The sequence below is a fragment of the Capricornis sumatraensis genome, chromosome 16 (assembly GCF_032405125.1).
Source record: "Capricornis sumatraensis isolate serow.1 chromosome 16, serow.2, whole genome shotgun sequence".
Taxonomy (NCBI): domain Eukaryota; kingdom Metazoa; phylum Chordata; class Mammalia; order Artiodactyla; family Bovidae; genus Capricornis; species Capricornis sumatraensis.
This window is the reverse complement of record NC_091084.1, coordinates 18,276,700-18,292,206: the sequence shown is the minus strand read 5'-3', so window position 1 is coordinate 18,292,206 and position 15,507 is coordinate 18,276,700. Positions and strand designations below refer to the sequence as shown.

The window sequence follows — 15,507 nt, the reverse complement described above, 5'->3', positions numbered from 1 at the left end:
TGGCTGCACCCCAGAGATCTGCAGTGAACAAAACTAACCAAAGTGGAGGATAAAACTTCCCCTAAACATCTCCGCAGCAACTGGAGTTCTTATATTTTCCCTCAATACAGTTTACTTAGAATAAAAGCTATAATTAAAGTTTCATGAGGTTGAAAAATGGGAAAGTGTTATTTGGCATTTGTATCACCAAGGCTTTGCACAATACTTGTGACATAACAGACCCTCAAATATTTTTTAACAACTAAGTGGAAAAATTAGTACTTTGATGCCCCTACTTGAGAAAATAATCTACTTTCCTCAGTTTTAAAACTCATATGTCCTTCCTTGCTTTTTGTTTCATATGCCACTGTGAGAGCTTATTGAAAACTTATTTAACTTATATGCAAAGTACATCATGAGAAACACTGGGCTGGAAGAAACACAAGTTGGAATCAAGATTGCTGGGAGAAATATCAATAACCTCAGATATGCAGATGACACCACCGTTATGGCAGAAAGTGAAGAAGAACTAAAGAGCCTCTTGATGAAAGTGAAAGAGGAGAGTGAAAATGTTGGCTTAACGCTCAACATTCAGAAAACGAAGATCATGGCATCCAGTCCCATCACTTCATGGCTAATAGATGGGCAAAAAATGGAAACAGTGCAATAATTTATTTTTTGGGGCTCCAAAATCATTGCAGATGGAGACTGCTTACTCCCTGAAAGAAAAGCTATGACAAACATAGATAGCATATTTAAAAAGCAGAGACATCACTTTGCCAACAAAGGTCCATATAGTCAAAGCTATGGTTGGAGTCATGTATGGATGTAAAAGCTGGACCATAAAGAGGGCTGAACCACAAAGAATTGATGTTTTCTAACTGGTGTTGGAGAAGACTCTTGAGAGTCCCTTTAACAGCAAGGAGATCAAACCAGTCAATCCTAAAGGAAATCAACCCTGAATATTCATTGGAAGGAAAGATGCTGAAGCTGAAGCTGAAACTCCAATACTTTGGCCACCTGATGGGAAGAGTCAACTCACTGGTAAAGACCTTGATGCTGGGAAAGATTAAAGGCAGGAGAAGGGGACGACAGAGGATGAAATTGTTGGATGGCATCTCTGATTCAATGGACATGAGTTTGACAAGCTTTGGGAGATAAAGTACATCATGAGAAATGCTGGACTGGAAGAAGCACAAGTTGGAATCAAGATTGCCGGGAGAAATATCAATAACCTCAGATATGCAGATGACACCACCCTTATGGCAGAAAGTAAAGAGGAACTAAAAAGCCTCTTGATGAAAGTGAAAGAGGAGAGTGAAAAAGTTGGCTTAACACTCAACATTCAGAAAACGAAGATCATGGCATCTGGTCCCATCACTTCATGGGAAATAGATGGGGAAACAGTGGAAACAGTGTTAGACTTTATTTTGTGGGGGCTCCAAAATCACTGCAGATGGTGACTGCAGCCATGAAATTTAAAGACGCTTACTCCTTGGAAGAAAAGTTATGACCAACCTAGATAGCATATTCAAAAGCAGAGACATTACTTTGCCGACTAAAGTCCGTCTAGTCAAGGCTATGGTTTTTCCCGTGGTCTGTATGGATGTGAGAGTTGGACTGTGAAGAAGGCTGAGCACCAAAGAATTGATGCTTTTGAACTGTGGGGCTGGAGAAGACTCTTGAGAGTCCCTTGGACTGCAAGGAGATCCAACCAGTCCATTCTGAAGGAGATCAGCCCTGGGATTTCTTTGGAAGGAATGATGCTAAAGCTGAAACTCCAGTACTTTGGCCACCTCATGCGAAGAGTTGACTCATTGGAAAAGACTCTGATGCTGGGAAGGATTGGGGGCAGGAGGAGAAGGGGACGAGAGAGGATGAGATGGCTGGATGGCATCACTGACTCGATGGATGTGAGTCTGAGTGAACTCCGGGAGTTGGTGATGGACCGGGAGGCCTGGCATGCTGCAATTCATGGGGTTGCAAAGAGTCAGACACGACTGAGCGACTGAACTGAACTGAACTGAAGGACAGGGAAGCTTGGTGTGCTGCAGTCCATGAGGCCACAAAGTGTCAGACATGACTGAGTGACTGAACAACAACATTGAAAGCTTGATGATACCTGTCTTCATAGAATGTCAGTACAGGGAGAGGCTTTAAATGCAATAATTTACAGAAAAGAATGACCCTAGATAGTAAAAGTGATATACACAGTGATATACATGTATTTAGTTATCCAAGGTACAATGAATGAGAACCAGGTCTCCTGAATTCTGGATTTTTTTTTTCAATTTCATCAATTCAATTTACTTTTATTATTAAAATGTTATGAAGTATCATAACCTGTATAGCTAACATCAATGCAGCTATTAGTATCTCTTAAAATATCGAAAACCTGAATTTGAATATTCCATTGACCAAATTACTAGCTGAATTACTTGGCAATATCATAGTATTTATTAAATGTATTTCCATTTCCCTACTTGCAAATTACTCTGAATAAAAAAGAAAGAAATCTCCAGTGATCAAGACAACATTCCACAATGAGACCACTAAGAAGACAAGAGTTCCACAGCAATGCAAGAAGGTTTGCAAAACTCAAAACAACTAGAAATGTCCATCTAAGAATGCTCTGATAATGGCTATCCTCAGAGTTTTGGGGGTTTGGGTTATTTTGCTTGCTCATTCGTTTTTAAGTTGTTCAGCTCTAATGAAAGGACACTGGATAGGACATAAGTGTTTCCAGAGAAGTTTAGAATGCTGACAGCGTAGGAGAACAAATTTACAGTAATTTTTTGAAGCAGTGTTCTAGTTTGCCAAACAAAAGAAAATGGGGGTAGAGAACATAGAATAGTCACTGCTTTGAAATATACTGTTTGCTGAGTCAATGAGAACTGGTCTATACATGTCTTAAGAAATTGGAATTGTTATACTATATTCACCTATATGTTTTCAGCATTACAGGTGAAAAAGCTTTTTCAAAATATAAAAGAATTACAGAATGGAAAGTACATACAGCTGTTGCTTATTTCTGATTATCACAATTATTTTCAAATTTCTTATCTAAATACCTGATTACATGTTTTTTTAATCTGGCAAAGAGCCAAAGTCATTCAAATTTTATGTTTATAAAAGGTAAAAGTCAGAGACTGTTTCTTCCCTCTTATTTTGGCAGTAAACAGTAGCATTCAATTTATTTTATCTACTTCTAACATAAGTCACTGAGAGTAGTCTTATGATAAACTGGCATTACCAAACGCACTGCCACAACTTTTGAAAAATTTGTAAATTCTGATTTTTAGGGAAAAAAAAAACCCTCCAGAATTATCAAAACAATTCCCACAAAAATATAATACTTATCTTTAGTAAAATTATCATATTAGATATTAATCTGTTACAATGAAGAATTAGTATATTGCACAAATGTTGCTTTGGGCACTGACACAAAACTATATATGCACAGGGTTACTGGACTCCTTTTATAAAGGCTTAAGTTCAACAATTTGCAACATCAAATAGTTCCTAAAAGTGTGCTTCCTGGGGAAGTGGCAAAAGGTAATTGAAGGGAAAATGCACAAAAAAGGAAGATGACTGGAACAGTAGTCTCATTGCTAAAGGAAAAGGCCATACTCCATTAAGGCAACAGCCGCAGGATATTTGTAGGACTGCCTGGTACAAGTCCCCAGTCTCTCTGGATCCAATTTTTTCTCAAGGCCCTCCTACCGTCAACTGCAAGAGTACTTTCAGAAGGGAGACTCAAGAGCAGGCAAACAAGATCAATGTTCAGATTCACTTTGAAAACTTTAAAGAAGCAAAAGTCTCAGAGATGAGTAGCTAAAAGTGCTTTCAGAAGTTGAAATCCTTGTAACCAATCAAGGCGCAAATAAAAAGCAGCTTTGGTTTTATGATGAATCTCTTTAGGATTCTGTCTGCAATGGAGTTCCTTCAAAACAGAGCTCATACAGTCTAAGAAAGACTGAAACAGAAGTCTGGCATTACTGCAAAGATTAAAAGTCAAGAGTAGCTGAAATGCCTGACCAGGAATGAGGCAGAGTGCTCTGGAAAGATGCCAAGAATCATAGGGAGTCTGGAGTACACCTGGAACTGATGATACAGCCATCCCTATTGAGCACAAGTTAGAGAGAGCTACGGAGAAGGCGATGGCACCCCACTCCAGTACTCTTGCCTGGAAAATCCCATGGACGGAGGAGCCTGGTAAGCTGCAGTCCATGGGGTCGCAAAGAGTCGGACACGACTGAGCGACTTCCCTTTCACTTTTCACTTTCATACACTGGAGAAGGAAATGGCAGCCCACTCCAGTGTTCTTGCCTGGAGAATCCCAGGGACGGGGGAGCCTGGTGGGCTGCCATCTATGGGGTCACACAGAGTCGGACACGACTGAAGTGACTTAACAGCAGAGAGAGCTAGGCAGGCATTTATTCATTCAACAGATAGTTACGCAGGGCCTAATATAAGGAAACTGAAAAAATGAGGGAGAATGCACTAAAGAATCCAGGGGACAGAGAGTGAAGGATGAGGTAGGGGTGCAAGAAACAGAAGACAGGTTTAGAAAACCAAATACCCGGGTTACCCACAGAAGAAGATTGAGCCAATAAATGACCAGTAACCAAGAAAAAAAATACATGAGGTGGCGAGAAAACAAGAGATGAGAGGACTCTTCATCAAAAGACAACTCAAAAAATTATCTGACAACCGGTCCCTAAAGATTTAGAAAAGGAATACAACCTAGGGAAGGCAGTTAGCCTGCAGAATTCAAAATGTCAGAGAAGGTCATGCTAAGAGCAAGAGTGTGTATGTGAGGGGGTGGGGGGGTCGGTGGGGGGAAGAGGGGAAGAGTTTCCTGAAAGGGAGTAGGGGTTCCTGTGGGATGCTGGAGAAGAGAGGAGACACAGTGCCTGGGAAAGTTTGGGGGAAAGAAAACAGGTGGGTGAGAAGGAGCCGTCGAGCCGTCAGGGTGACTGCGACGAAGGAGGTTGCAAATGCTGGAGGTGGGCAGACCGATGTTTGAATCAGGAGCCCCTCGAAGGAGTGAAGTCTCACTCCATGCCCGTATCCCAGTGCCCCCTTCCATCAGGGCCCAAAGTCCAGGTCTCTCCCGGGGGCCATCGGGAACTAGGCCAGGCTAGGCCCCGCCACCCTCCCGGCGGCGGGGCTCTTGGCACGCGGCGGGACCAGCCTGGCGCCCACCTGCCCGGTCCGCGTCCTTCCACCCAAGGCTCGGCCCTGCCCCTCGTCTCTACTCACCGAGGGCGCCGTCAGACGGCTGATGCTCTCGCCCAGTGAGTCCAGGTTGACCCGCCTGCGGCGCTGCGCTCGCCTAGCCCCAGCCGTGGCGGCGCTGACTGCGGCGGCGGCTGCTGCGCCGGCCGCCGGGGCTCGGGCGGAGACGTGCGCTGCGCTGGGCTCGGGCGGCCCGGGCGCGCTGCGGCCGCCGTTCCAGCAGAGCCTGGACAACGGGCACTCCGTCTCTTCCTCGGGGCTGGTCTCCAGATAGTCGGAGCCCAGGGAGCTGAAGGACTCGGACGAAATCTTCCTCCGAGACATGCTGTCGGCGCTGCGGCGGCCGAGGCGGCGGCGGCGGGAATACGGGCGGCGGCGGCGGCTGCACCGGCGGCTTTAGGGGCTCTGCGGCCGGGGGGCGACGGGGCAGGGCTGCTCGGCCGGGAGGGCGGCCCCGGAGCCGCGGAGCCTCGGGAGCCGACTGCTCATGGCGGGAACTTGCAGCGCCGCGCTGCCCTGGGCCCGCGTTCGCCGGCCGCTGCCGCCCCGGCGCGCGCCTGGACGCGTCTCCGTTGCTGCTCTCCGCTCGCGCGGAGGCTGCTAGTGCGAGTCCGGGGGCGGCCGGGCTGGGAGGCGGCGGCCGCGCGGCGGCGGAGGCAGAGGCTTGCGCCGCCCGCGCGCCCAGCTCGCCCCTGTTGCCCCCGCTCCGCCCGCCCGTCCCTCCCGCCTCCCCTCGCCGTGCCGCCCGCCTCCTCCCTCCGCGCGCCCCCTCCTCCGCGCCGTCTCTCCGCAGCCGTCACGTGTCGCCTTCGCACCCACTGGAAGTCTCTGCCTCTGTGCTGTCGCCACGCTTCGGGAGCAACGGGGACACTTCGGCGCCGTCCTCTGAGCGCCACCCCAGCTCTCGCCGTCCCCACCTCCTCGCAGAAGAGGCATCTGAGGAGCAGACGGGGCCCGGTGGGCCCTGAGACAAGGGGGCACCCGGCCGGGACGGAACGCCTGCCTCTGCAGCCGCCTTAGGGAAGCCTGAGGGCGTGGAGTCGACTGGGGGTCCATCATTTAGAGTCCATCATTGACCTTTCCCTCCGAGTTCATTTGGGAAGTTCTGAGGCCAAGGGGGAAGGCCGAGGGGTCCAGCCCGCCCATTCCCAAGGAGTCGCTTACAAGAGAAGCGGAGGGCCAACGTGTTGGTACCCACCCTGCTGGAGCAGCAGCTGGTGAGGAAGGGTGTTCTCCTCCTCGGCCGAGGCTGCGTGGGCTTGTAGATAGCCCAAAGCCGAGAGGCAGGGAATGAGGACAGCGTCTGCTTGGGCAAGAGCCCTGTTGCCGAGCATCGGCCTGGCTGGGGCGAGCCCAGGCTCCTGACCTCCCGTCTCTGTGCTGGTGCTGGACAGCTCCGCTGGCCACCTGCAGCCGCGTTTGCAGGCGTAGATCCTCCACAGACTCCACCACCTGGGAGCCGAGGAATGACACTACCCTGTCCTTCATTCTCCTGGCTCTTTGCTCCAAATATGTGATCTGTTCGAGCTAGGCTGCAAACGCTGCTCGGAAAGCCAAGGGGAGTGAAAGACTTTTCAAAGCCCAAGAACAGCCTCCCGGGTTTGCTGTGGAGCTGCTTCATTCCAAAGCTTGTGCTGTGCTGTGCTTAGTCTCTCAGTCGTGTCCGACTCTTTGCGACCCCATGGACTGTGTAGCCCGCCAGGCTCCTCTGTCCATGGGGATTCTCCAGGCAAGAATACTGGAGTGGGTTGCTATGCCCTGCCTCCAGGGGATCTTCCCAACCCAGGGGGCGAACGGAGGTCTCCCTCGTTGCAGGTGGATTCTTTACCGACTGAGCTACCAGGGAAGCCCCATTCCAAAGCCTGTCTCTTGGCAAAAGAACAGTGGCGCTTAGTGCCTGTCCCCATCGTGCTTGCTTTAGCTCCAGGAAAGCCTGGAACTTGTTCTAAAATTGAGATGGGCAAATAAGGGTCCCTGGCTGTGCTTCCCTCTGCAGCCAAAGCACCTGAGCACGCTCCCCACCATTCCCCTTTTCTGGAAAGAAAAGTTGACAGGTTCTGGCTTTCGCTCTGTAGAGATACGAAAGCAAAAGCAGTTTTTCTTTTAAAGCTTCTTCCAAGGTAAAGACAGATAGGTTTCTGGATTATGTCTATTTTATAACAGATTAAACAAATACCCTTTGCTGCAACACAACCTCAGTTTGCTTTTAGTTCTAAATCTTCCCGTTTGTTTATGAGAACCCAAATCCATGTAAATGCTGTCTGAAGATTCCTTTTACATCTGGGGAAAATGCCCTCAAATTGATTCAGAGATATGCCTTAATCAGGTTTTAAATAGGTGTTAAAGATATGAACTTGCATATTACCATTCACATACTCCCCTTCAAATACATACATATATATATACATATATATACGTATGTATATATATATATATATATATATATATATATATATATATATATATATATATATCAGTTCAGCTCAGTTCAGTTGCTCAGTAGTGTCCAACTCTTTGCAATCCCACAGACTGCTGCATGCCAGGCTTCCTTGTCCATCACCAACTCTTGGAGCGTACGCAAACTCATGACCATTGAGTCGGTGATGCCACCCCACCACCTCATCCTCCGTTGTCCTATATATGTATGTACTCTTTCTCAGTCTGCTAATTGCTAACTGCATAGTTTCTCCTCTTAGCAGAGGAAATCAGGCCTCTTTTTAAACATAATAATAAGAGTTATATTTATAATTATTATTATTATTTTGATTTTATGGCGTATCTACTGTTGATTTTCCCACTACTTCGCTTAATTCTATATGCATTTGTTTCCACTGGAAATTAGAGACACATTATATTTTTATCATAAAGTTTATTCATCAGTTCCGCTGAAAACTTTCACTGGCCCTTTTTCCTTTTTGGGGGGAGGGGTGGCGGGTAAACTACATTATTACAATACTGGGAAAGCTGTTTAATATTCTTGTTGTGCATTATCAATCATAGCATAATGCTGGAATTTTTAGTTCTCTTTTTCAGTAATAATAATATAACTGTCAAGTTCTTTACAGTCATATAATTTTAGATCGTCTATTCTGGATACTAAACAGCATATGCCTTTTATATTCTTTTAATAACTACTGTAGCTCACACACTCACACAAATGTTCTTTTTTGGTAATGGCAAATAACCTTTACATTGAACTTAAACCAAAACTTTTACTAATCATTCATACTCTTGCCTCAAAGTCAAATGCCTGAGTTCAAGGCAATAAGTATCATTCGTTTCCAAAATTTACAGGCAGCCCAAGAGCCTTCTTGTTTACACTGAAAGTTTGTTGCCAGAAAGAATTTTGCACCTATGGGACATTTTTGCTTTGAGTGAACCATTTGAATCAGACTCTTTATAGTATCTAGCCAGAAGAAGTGGGTCTTACAATTTTCTGTATGAATTGGTGATCACAATTTCCCGACTGATTTTTAAACTATAAATAAATGGAGCCCTAAATATAAATAGTATATCAATCTATTTTACTTTCAAGGGTTTCCTTTATATTTCTGCTCAGGAGGAGGGTTCAAAACTTCTCTGTATGAACAATGCCATGTGCTATACTTGAATTAACATCTTTAAAAGACAACATAACCTATTCTCCATAAAACAAAAATTTAAAGCTTTAGAAATATTAAAAGGAATCCAAATATTTTAGAAAAGAGTATTCCACTGAAAATGAAAGATTTGTGCTCTGATTTTAGGTGGAAAACTTGCACAAACTCATTACCACAAATCCAGTCCTGCTAAATTTACTGTGTTTTGATAAATTCCTCAAAGTATAGTATCCTATTGGAAAAGGAAAATGCAGTAATGTACTTGGTTTGTTTGTGAAATCAGTGAGGGCAGTTGAGGACTCAATTCAGAATGATCAAGCATTGGGAAGGATTCCTTAAGAGAGTAGATTCCTCATCTTAATTAAAATGATGACTAATTCCTCTTTAAACATAAAAATAAATTGTTGTGTATGTCTTACCTTCATGTACAACATTGCTGTTTATAAAGTCTTTTCACTTACATTGCCTCATTTGATTTGGTTTTCATTCTGTCCAGAAAAGTAAAGAAAAATTACCTCTGTCAAGTTAAAAACAAAAAACAAAAAACTGACATCAGTCCTCAGTCTCCAAATTATTTGCAATTTAGAACTTCAAACACTTTCCTAATTTCTTTTCTTCCATCCAAGTCTTCAGCGAGAAAACCTGCAACATCTAACTACATAAGTGTTCTTGCTTTATATCAGAAGACAAGGAGGAAATCACTCCTTGTAGTCAATCTTTACATAAATTTGGCAATTTACAGGAACTGTGCATGTAATAGTAAAGCAAGTTCTTCAAAGAAATATAACAGCTAGTGAATTCCTAAGTAGGACAAATTTTTCTGTATCCCTGACTTAGAAAATTACCACACACACACATATTCCATATTTGCAGGTTAACTCTATGTCCATGTTTCATAAATGAGATCTGTCTCTCCCACTTTCTTATAATCTCTTTTTTATAAGGGGGAAAGCATTCAGTGAAAGACTGAACAAATAAAAGCAGAGATATCATGCTTCATATTCATGCATAAGGACTTCCCTGGTGGCTCAGAGGACTTCCCCAGTGGCTCAGTGGTAAAGAATCCATCTGCCAGTTCAGGAGATGCAAAAGACGTGGATTCGATCCCTGGATCGGAATGATCCCCTGGTGAAGAAAATGGCAACCCACTCCAGTATTCTCACCTGGGAAATCTCATGGACAGAGGAGCTTGGCAGGCTACAGTCCATGGGGTCACAAAATGTCGGACACGACTGAGCGAATAAATAACAACAACATTAAGTATCAAAATGAGATCAACTATCTGCTTTGTTCATATGTAAAGAGATACCTGGAGATCAGCCTTGGGTGTTCTTTGGAGGGAATGATGCTGAAGCTGAAGCTCCAGTACTTTGGCCACCTCAAAGCAAAGACTTGACTCATTGGAAAAGACTCTGATGCTGGGAGGGATTGGGGATAGGAGGAGAAGGGGACGACAGAGGATGAGATGGCTGGATGAGTGGCTTATTGCATTATAAATACATATTATACATTGGAAGTATTCTCTGGAACATAATATTATGAAAAAGCACTGATTTGTGCAGAAGCTTTATTTCATAGTAACCACTCAGCTAATGACTAGCCATGTGACCCAAAAGCAAGCTGCTTAATCTCTCTGGGTCATAGACCCCACATCTATAAATTAAAAGAGTTGAGTAAAATCTTCAGAATATCATCAGTCCCCAAGATTTAATAATCTTTTTTTCTGTTTGTGGAATTATTAATTTTATTTCCAGATATGTCTTGTGCCTAGAAAAATTTCACCTCACATATTATAGGGTCAGTTCCTCTTTTTCCTCCCTATCACATCCTTTCTGAGAATGCAATTTCTCCTCAAATCCCTTCTTTAATTGCCTGAGAGCTTCTTAAATGAAGCTGCCATAAACATGGTCCACAGAATTAAATGGATAAAAAGAAAAAATTTCAACTCAATTGTATTTGGTTAGATGTTCACTCTCTCTCTGTCTTTTCATAACCTAATTCTTCTGTCTGCTTTATTATATTATAAAAAGGAATCATATTTTCCTGTCTGCAACTTATTAAGCTTGACAGCTAACAAGAATTAGTATGAATTATCAATGTGTGTCTTTATATAACCTTGTTAATGTTAGTAGACATTTACTTAAATATATTCAATTTGTCGTGCATATTCACTCAGTCCGTGGGATCACAAAGAGTCAGACATGACCGAGCAACTGAGCTGACGCACTCCATCATGTAATCATTATTTTAAATTAATAATCTATTTTTAATCCAATTTTAATATAAATACTAGAATTCTTAAAAGTTTTAGCATTCAGAATGAAATATTATGCCACTGTCACTAGGTATAAAATAAACATTAGTAAAGTGTTATTAATGATGATCAAACGGCGGTGTACTTAGATCCCTTAAAGTAATTAATAGAAAAATATTTGTTTAAAATTAAGAAAAAAGTCACAATTTATACTCATTTGCATGATAATCTTTGGAAAGGGTTTAAGGGTGATATTGAAATAACTGATCTCAATAATTAATAGATCAGTTCAAGTCTAAAAAATTAGTTAAAATAATTCTAAAATTTTTATCCACCAAAAGACATGAAATTTTAAAGTAAAACATATGTTTACTCATTTCTAACAGTTCTCCTTTCAATGAGCACTATAAGTAGTAATTCCTCTATTGGTATACTACAATGGACAGACAGTTATACCACCACTGTGAACTAAAAGTAAAATATTCTTTTCTTGAATTCATACAGGGACTTGTTATGGTCACATAAGTAGCGTCATCCTTGTTTCCAGATAAGTAGCATGTGATTGCATAAATAGTCATTCCAAAGCCTGTGCAACAAGACCACACAAGTGATTCTGTGTTTCCTTGCAGATTATGTAGACATAAGCTGACTCTATCTTTCCCAGTTCTACTTTATGCCCAGTGGAAAAGTCTTTCCACTTCTTTCTCAGAGAAGACCCAAATTTTCTTGCTTTTTAGGTTTTCAAATAATTTTTAATAATACCCTAAACCAAAAGAAATACTTAACAATTCAGTGTATAAGGCAGTTTTATTAGGATTTATGTCCTAGCAACTTAGTAGCATTTAAAATATGTACTTTTTACATTTTTGCCATTTTTTCTATGCAAGATAACAATATATACTATCTTGATTCCTATAGCTGTGTAGTATGGCCTGAAGACAGAGATCATGATTCCTCTAGCTCCCTTTTTCTTTCTCAAGATTGTTTTGGCTATTTAGGGTTTTTTGTATTTCCATACAGTTGTAAAATTTCTCTGTTGGTGAGACTGTAAATTGATACACCCACTTTGGAGAACAAAATGGAGCTTCCTTTAAAATCTAAAAATAGAATTATCATACTACTAGGCATATACCCAGAGAATATCATAATTTAAAAAGACACATGTACCCCACTGTTTATTACAGCACTCTTTACAATAGCCAGGACATGGAAGCAACCTAACTGTACATCAACAGATGAATAAGATGTGGTACCTATATACAATGAAATATTACACAGTCATTGAATGCAATGAAATAGTGCCATTTGCAGAGACATGGATAGATAGAGAATGTCATACAGAGGGGAGTAAGTCAGAAAGAGAAAAACAAATATAATATATTAACATATATCTAGAAAAATGGCACAGATGAATCTATTTGCAGGACAGGAATCCAGAGGCAGACAGAGAGAATGGACATGTGGGCACAGCAGGAGTAGGAGAGGGGAGGAAGAACTGAAACAGTAGCATTGACATATATACAATACCATATGCATAATAGATAGCTAGTTGCTGTACCTCACAGGAAGCTCAGCTCTGTGCTCCATGATGACCTAGAAGGGTGGGACAAGAGGTGAGTGGCAGGGAGGCTCAGGAAGGAGGGGACAGCTGATTCACTTTGTTGTACAGCAGAAACTAATGCAAATTTGTAAAGCAATTATACTCCAATAATAAAATTTTAAAAAATAAAAAAAAGTTTAATGATATAGATGATCTTATTTACAAAACAGAAATAGAGACATGGATGTAGAGAACAAGTATATGGATATCAAGGGGTAAAAGAGGGGTGGGATGATTTAAGAGACTGGGATTGACATATATATATATACTATTGATACTATTTGTAAAACAGATAACTAGTGAGAACCTACTGAATAGCTCAGAAAACTCTACTCAGTGCTCTGTGGTGAACTAATGGGAAGGATTACAGCTGATCCATTTTTCTGTACACTAGAAACTAACCCAGCATTGCAAGGTAACTATACCTCAATAGCTGAGAAGAGAAGCAAGAAGCTAAAGGCAAAGGAGAAAAGAAATGATATACCCATCTCAATTCAGAGTTCCAAAGAAGAGCAAGGAGAGATAAGAAAGCCTTCCTCTGTGATCAATGCAAAGAAATAGAGGAAAACAATAGAATGGGAAAGACTAGAGATCTCTTCAAGAAAATTAGAGACACCAAGGGAACATTTCACGCAAAGATGGGCACAATAAAGGACAAAAATAGTATGGACCTAACAGAAGCAGAAGATATTAAGAAGAGGTGACAAGAATACACAGAAGAACTATACAAAAAGGATATTCACAATCCAGATAATCACGATGGTGTGATCACTCACCTAGAACCAGACATCCTGGAATGCAAAGTCAAGTGGGCCTTAGGAAGAATCGCTATGAACAAAGCTAGTGGACATGATGGGTTTCCAGCTGAGCTATTTCAAATCCAAAAAGATGATGCTGTGAAAGTGCTACACTCAATATGCCAGCAAATTTGGAAAACTCAACAGTGGTCACAGGACTGGAAAAGGTCAGTTTTCATTCCAGTCCCAAAGAAAGGCAATGCCAAAGAATGCTCAAACTATTGCACTCATCTTACACGCTAACAAAGTAATGCTCAAAATTCTCCAAGCCAGGCTTCAACAGTATGTGAAGCATGAACTTCCAGATGTTCAAGCTGGATTTAGAAAAGGCACAGGAACCAGAGATCAAATTTCCAACATCTGTTGGATCATAGGAAAAATAAGAGTTCAAGAAAAATGTCTACTTCTGCTTTATTGACTATGCCAAAGCATTTGACTGTGTGCATCACAATAAACTGTGGAAAATTCTTCAAGAGATGGGAATACTAGACCACCTTACCTGTCTGTATGCAGGTCAAGAATCAACAGTTAGAACCAGACATGGAACAACAGACTGATTCCAAATTGGGAAAGGAGTACGTCAAGGCTGTATATTGTCACCCTGCTTATTTAACTTATATGCAGAGTACATCATGAGAAATGCTGGGCTGGATGAAGCACAAGCTGGAATCAAGATTGCTGGGAGAAATATCAATAACTTCAGATATGCAGATGACACCACCCTTATGGCAGAAAGCAAAGAAGCACTAAAGAGCCTATTGATGAAAGTGAAAGAGGAGAGCAAAAAGCTGGCTTAAAACTCAACATTCAGAAACCTAAGATCATGGCATCCGGTCCCATCACTTCATGGCAAATAGATGGGGAAACAATGGAAACAGTGAGAGACTTTATTGTTTTGGGCTCCAAAATCACTGAAGATGGTGACTGCAGCCATGAAATTCAAAAACACTTGCTCCTTGGAAGAAAAGCTATGACAAACCTAGACAGCATATTAAAAGCCAGAGATATTACTTTGCCAACAAAGGTCTGTCTAGTCAAAGCTATGGCTTTTCCAGTAGTCATATATGGATTTGAGAGCTTGAACATGAAGAAGGCTGAGGCTGAAGAATTGATGCTTTTGAACTGTGGTGTTGGAGAAGACTCTTGAGAGTCCCTTGGACTGCAAGGAGATTAAACCAGTCAATCCTAAAGGAAATCATCCCTGAATATTCATTGGAAGGACTGATACGGAAGCTGAAGCTCCAATACTTAGGCCACCTGATGTGAAGAACTGACTCATCTGAAAAGACCTTGATGCTGGGGAAGATTGAAGACAGGAGGAGAAGAGGATGACAGAGGATGAGATGGTTGGATGGCATCACCGACTCGATGGACATGAGTTTGAGCAAGCTCCGGGAGTTGGTGAAGGACAGGGAAGCCTGGCGTGCTGCAGCCCATGGAGTCACAAAGAGTTGGACATGACTGAAATACTGAGCTGAACTGATACTTCAATAAAAATTAATTTTATAAAATAAAATGTATAATGCAATCCCTATCAAGCTACCAGCCATATTTTTCACAGAACTAGAACAAATAATTTCAAGATTTGTATGGAAATACAAAAAACCTCGAATTGCCAAAGCAATCTTGAGAAAGAAGAATGGAACTGGAGGAATCAACTTGCCTGACTTCAGGCTCTACTACAAAGCCACAGTCATCAAAACAGTATGGTACTGGCACAAAGACAGACATATAGATCAATGGAACAAAACAGAAAGCCCAGAGATAAATCCACACACATATGGACACCTTATCTTTGACAAAGGAGGCAAGAATATACAATGGAGTAAAGACAATCTCTTTAACAAGTGGTGCTGGGAAAACTGGTCAACCACTTGTAAAAGAATGAAACTAGATCACTTTCTAACACCGCACACAAAAATAAACTCAAAATGGATTAAAGATCTAAATGTAAGACCAGAAACTATAAAACTCCTAGAGGAGAACATAGGCAAAACACTCTCCGACATAAATCACAGCAGGATCCTCTATGATCCA

The 15,507-nt window shown here is 42.1% G+C and overlaps 1 protein-coding gene across 1 annotated transcript in view; it reads right to left on the bottom strand.

Annotated features, from left to right (window-relative positions):
* The window catches only part of GUCY1A2 (guanylate cyclase 1 soluble subunit alpha 2), a 474,198-nt gene extending 468,654 nt beyond the window's left edge, over nucleotides 1–5,544 (bottom strand). Inside the window, exon 1 of the mRNA XM_068989029.1 lies at nucleotides 5,245–5,544. Within this exon, the coding sequence (XP_068845130.1) occupies nucleotides 5,245–5,544 (300 nt within the window). The remainder of the gene's footprint in view (nucleotides 1–5,244) is intronic.
* Nucleotides 5,545–15,507: the final 9,963 nt, after the last annotated feature.